The sequence below is a fragment of the Limulus polyphemus genome, unplaced genomic scaffold, assembly GCF_000517525.1.
Source record: "Limulus polyphemus unplaced genomic scaffold, Limulus_polyphemus-2.1.2 Scaffold2710, whole genome shotgun sequence".
Classification (NCBI taxonomy): Eukaryota; Metazoa; Arthropoda; class Merostomata; order Xiphosura; family Limulidae; genus Limulus; species Limulus polyphemus.
Window position 1 is genome coordinate 88,640 of NW_013668320.1, and position 5,791 is coordinate 94,430.

General features: G+C 33.2%; 1 protein-coding gene across 1 annotated transcript in view; it reads right to left on the bottom strand.

The window, feature by feature from the left end:
• Window positions 1-5,791, bottom strand: part of LOC106467699 (zinc metalloproteinase nas-13-like) — a 12,095-nt gene that overhangs the window by 2,697 nt on the left and 3,607 nt on the right. Inside the window, exons 2-4 of the mRNA XM_022395898.1 lie at window positions 4,989-5,164; window positions 3,561-3,830; window positions 646-777 (exon numbers count right to left, since the gene is read on the bottom strand). Coding sequence (XP_022251606.1) covers window positions 646-777; window positions 3,561-3,830; window positions 4,989-5,164 — 578 coding nt within the window. The remainder of the gene's footprint in view (window positions 1-645; window positions 778-3,560; window positions 3,831-4,988; window positions 5,165-5,791) is intronic.

Here is a 5,791-nt window from a genome sequence, read left to right on the forward strand (position 1 = left end):
GCTAATGTGGGTTACAATCGAGTGTCACTTTCTTACTTGCTGTGGTTTGTTAATGTGTATTGACAAAAGTCATGGTATCTGATCAAAAACACCTTAGGTGTGAAAAAGGATTGAGTGTAGCTACCAGTTTGGCCGTCAGTTTTGATTTCATTCCTTTAAGTCGCACAGTCAATCCTTTTTTGGACACACCTTTTTTCACACCTAAGGTGTTTTTGATTAGATATCAATCTTAAGACGCTCTGTAAAGAAAAGATAGTTTGAGACTTTTCCTACATATCCTTCTACGTGAAAGTATTAGACATAATCGCTGATGAAAAAGTTACCAAGTGCTTAGCTTGATCCTGTAAGTAACCTTCTAAAGCTAATGTGGTTACAATCGAGTGTCACTTTCTTACTTGCTGTGGTTTGTTAATGTGAATTGCCATAAAGTCATGATATCTAATCAAAAACATCTTAGGTGTGAAAAAAAGGTGCGGCCAAACAATTATTCAGTGTGCGACTTAAAGAAATGAAATCAAAATTGGCGGCCAAACTAGTAGTTACACTTATAGCATTGATAATAATTTTACAACAGATATTCATTCATTAGTTAACTAGGCAGCGTATTTTGTTTTATCAACCATCACTTATATTATTAACACTTACTACATTGTTTACACGACTTCTTGCAGTTTTCCATCATCCAAAGTGGGTTTCTCTGACACTCTCCCTGTCTCGCCCAAAATTCACAGTTTTGGTTTTTGTCCGCACATCCAACCACTGAGAGATATCGTAAGAAACAGAGTGATTAAAATATTTCATACCATAGATATATTCCATTTAATGCAATTAAATTGTTTATTATGAATAGTAGAGCAACGGCAACAATTATAAACATCTTTAATGAACGTTTCGGAATTACACATATTCCATCTTCGGCAAATCTATAAAAATGACAAATTGAACAATCTTTAGAACAATTTCTAATGTAAAAATACAATGAATAGTGTTAGAAATACAATAAAAAATCAACTGAAAAAAAAGAGATTGAGAGTTATTTGAATAAAGCAAGGGGGAACGAGTTTAGATTTTGTATTAATGTTTGGGTTTTCGTTCATAATATCTAGACTTTCTTTCATCAACAGTTCGTGATCATTACATCCAGAAGTTAAAATTGAAAAGCCTTTCAAGGAAATGGGGTACGATGACGTTTCGTTGTGAGAATATATTGGAGAGTTAGGTTGAGTTTGAAGTCCAGTTCTGTTAGAAACTCTCATATGTTCCAAGGCGCGAGAAGTTTTTCCTATGTACGTGACTTTACAGCTACCACATGTATATTTATATACGACCTTTGAACGTAAGAGTGAAGGTGAAATGTCTTTAGTTTTAAAAAAGCTACTGATACGAAGTGACGATTTGAAGACAATACGTAGTTTAATCTGGTGGTAGAAGGACCTGAGTAGCTTGTGGAGTTGGGTTTAAACATTAAAACTTTGTTTTCCAAGGAAAAGAATAACAAGAGCTAGAGGGAATTTGGAATATGATTGGATATTATTCGGTAGAGTTCTTGTCTTACTAAGAAGGTTACGTGTTAAGTTTTCTAGAAAGGATGAAGGATACTCATTTTTTCATAAGGTGTTCTGAAAGAAAGTTATTTCGTTATGAATAGAGATGTAATCCGAGCAGATCGAGAGTAGTACCTGTGAATAAGAGTTAATACTAAGTTTAGTTTGAATGATTTTTCTAAAGAGATAAGTTAGAGGAAAGGTTATATTTGCAGACTCTAGAGATGTATAGTTAATAAAGTTTTGTTAGCAGATTTTCAGAATTGCAGTTAGTTCAGTTAAGAAATATATTTTCAAGATTGAAAGACACTTTGGGTTGAGTTTGCCAAGCGGTTAGAGCGTTAGGACTGTGAATTCGGGAGTTCATAGTTTGCGTCCTTTTGGCTCAAAAATGCGCTCCGCTCTTTGTGACCGTAAGTGTACTGTAACAGTAACGACCAAAACCAATATTCGGCCAGACAAGAGTAATACAAAAGTTAGCGGTAGTGTTATCGAACACACGACTCATTAATTATGTGTCTGTAGAATCTGCTAACATAACTTTATTAACTATACATCTCTAGAGTCTGCAAATATAACTTCATTAAATATATATCTGTAGAATCTGCTCACATAATTTCATTAACAATACATCTGTAGAATCTGCTAAAATAACCTCATTAACTTTACATCTGTAGAATCTGCTAACATAACTTTATTAACTATGCATCTGTAGAATCTGCTCACATAATCTCATTAACAATGCATCTGTAAAATCTGCTAAAATAACCTCATTAACTATGCATCTGTAGAGTCTGCTAACATAATCTCATTAACAATATATCTGTAGAATCTGCTAAAATAACCTCATTAAATATATATCTGTAGAGTCTGCTAACATAACCTCATTAACAATACATCTGTAAAATCTGCTAACATACTTTAATAATATGGATGATTCAGCGCTAAATATCATAATACTTTGTTTTTCTTGTACTTAAATAACTTAAACTTAACACAGTCAACTGTGATAGAGTTGTTTTCTATTTTTTAATTTATTTTTATACCTAAGCACAACACCATTATCCCTGATGAAGTTTGGCTATCATTTTATTTATAAACCTAACACTGTTAACTGTACTGAAGTTATATATAAGCTATATAAGCCCATAAATTCAACATTTAAAGACGAATAGCAAATTAAGAGCAACGTTGAAGTACTATAGAAATAATGAATATAATTATCTGGCGTGACGGCTAGTTTGGTTAAGTCTCTTTTTGGTTTTCTTTTAAACCTTTCTTAACTTTTGCTTTTGGAGATGCACTAATGAAAATACTTTGCGTATATTGGTGAGCTGTGTGGATTTAAGAAAAAGACTACAGTTTTTGTGTTTTGTAAATAATGACTAATTTTTCTTTATATTCAATTTCCATAAATATTATTATATTTAAAAATTAATTGGATAATCATACTTGTAATATTTTTTTCCAAAATGAAAATTATTTTATTTTATATAGTAGCTTGGTAAATTGATTAGGAATAACCTAATATAGCCGATCCTTCTGAGATAACATTGGAAATACGGTGAAAAATAGCTTTAACAACAAGAGTACACAACTGATAATTTTGTACATTCTAATTCTAATCAATGCAGGTTTTAATTTTCTAATGAATTATGTCATCGTGTACTTCTAGTCAGTCTTATAGAATTGTCCCACGGTGGGACAGCGGTAAGTCTTCGGATTTACACTGCTAAAATCAGGGGTTCGATTCCCCTCGGTGGACGCAGCGGATAGCCATCATAGTCAACAACTTATAGGTTACTTTTAGGTCTGGTTTACTGACTTTTTATCACAAATTTTGAATGATTAATATAATTTCATTGGACTCTGAAAGTATTTGCCCATCACAGAACAAGGACTTCATAAGATTTATTAAAACACAGAATCGTTTGGATATATGAAAATCATCAATCTATAATTGAATGATATCAAAACTTTGAAAGTAAAAAAAAAAAACGAAGAAAAATATCTTACCTGGTGCAACTGTTGTAGAAAACATCTTGGTTGTTGTTGTTACTTCTGTTACTCCACATTTATAAAGTTTATTGATTTTCCGTATGTCTGTGTTACTAAAACCATTTCTTTGTCCAATTTGCACTCCGGGTCTTAAAGGTTTGATGGTTGGTTGACTTCGACTTTTTGAGAAAGCATATTCACCGTAATGCATTACAGACGCATAGTCGTAAGGTTCGCCTAGGTGTTGAATTTTTTGCAACGTATACTTGGCAAAGTTGTACGCCATGCCTAGCAAGAACAGTAATAGGTAAATCCTTTAAAGCTAAAAAAAAAAACAAAAAAACTAAAAGTAATCACTGTCAAGGTTAATGTAATCACCATGAATTATGTTTAATATAAGTAGCATCATGGACTGGTTTCCGCAGTTAGTATCGACTAAAATGACAAAAGAAAACCAACCCGCTTAGCAGTTTATGACAGAGTTAAATTTATCAACAAACATATTACTCAAAGTAACAGAAATAGATTGTGGTGTTGATGTATATTTAGATAAAGTTTCCCCTAAACATACTTAACGAAAAATTAAAATAAGGAAACTTTTTATTTAGTCTTCGTTTCTTTGATAGAGAGAGAGATTGTTTTAGGTATTGTACATGTAAAGACATTCCAAAAATCTTACGTTTTTGAATATAAGATAATCACGTATTCAACTCTGTATCCTACTTTCTTGGATATTGTTCCACAAGGTGATCACGTATTCATCTCTGTTCCTTACATTCTTTGGTGTTGTTTTACAAGGTCATCACGTATTAACCTCTGCATCTTACATTCTTGGATGTTGTTCCACAAGGTGATCACGTATTAACCTCTTACATTCTTGGGTGTTGTTCCACAAGGTGATCACGTATTAACCTCCGTATCTTACCTTCTTGGGTGTTGTTCCACAATGTGGTCATGTATTCATCTCTGTTCTTTACTTTCTTTGCTATTGTTTTACAAGGTGATCACGTATTCATCTCTGTTCCTTACCTTCTTGGGTGTTGTTCCACAAGGTGATCGTGTATTCATCTCTGTTCCTTACCTTCTTTGGTGTTGTTTTACAAGTTCATCACGTATTAGCCTCTGTATTTTACCCTCTTGGGTATTGTTTTACAAGATCATCACGTATTCATATCTGTTTCTTACCTTCTTTGATGTTGTTTTACAAAGTCATCACGTATTAACCTCTGTATCTTACCCTCTTGGGTGTTGTTCTACAAGATCATCACGTATTCATATCTGTTCCTTACCTTCTTTGATGTTGTTTTACAAAGTCATCACGTATTAACCTCTGCTATCTTACCCTCTTGGGTATTGTTCTACAAGATCATCACGTATTCATATATGTTCCTTACCTTCTTTGGTGTTGTTTTACAATGTCATCACGTATTCATTTCTGTATCTTACCTTCTTGTATGTTATTCCACAATATTGTCACGTATTCATCTCTGTCTGCTCTACTTTGTTCGTGCCAAAACCCCACAGCGTGCATCAGTTCGTGGATAACAACTCCAACATAAACACAACCGTGTCCCAGAGTAAGAAGTTGAGGACCACCGTTCCGACCCACTGCCGAGCTACAACTATATAAAATACACCATAAAAATGGTCATGTAATTATTTCCACACTGATAATGACTCGGGTAACGAAAATGATAACCAATGAATTTATATTTAATTATTACTTGGAATGAGTTTGAAAGCTTTATTTACTATTTCGATAAACATTTGGACTCGTACAAGTCGAAATATACTAACACTGAACACAAAGATATAAATAGACACATATACATACATGTCTCCACATATATAATATACAAATAATGGGTGAATTATAAAATAATTAACTAAAATTTATGATGACAAAATTTACCGAAGTCCTTCCTTGAAACAAATAAACAAAATTTACTGAAGTTCGACTTTTAAGCTTAGCTAGCTTTGATATAACATACCCAGTACCGCAAGTGACCTGATTAATCAACTTTAGCCTAACATACCCAGTACCGCAAGTGATCTAATTAATCAACTTTAGCCTAACATACCAGGTACCGCAAGTGACCTGATTAATCAACTTTAGCCTAACATACCCAGTACCGCAAGTGATCTAATTAATCAACTTTAGCCTAACATACCCAGCACCGCAAGTGATCTAATTAATCAACTTTAGCCTAACATACCCAGCACCGCAAGTGATCTAATTAATCAACTTT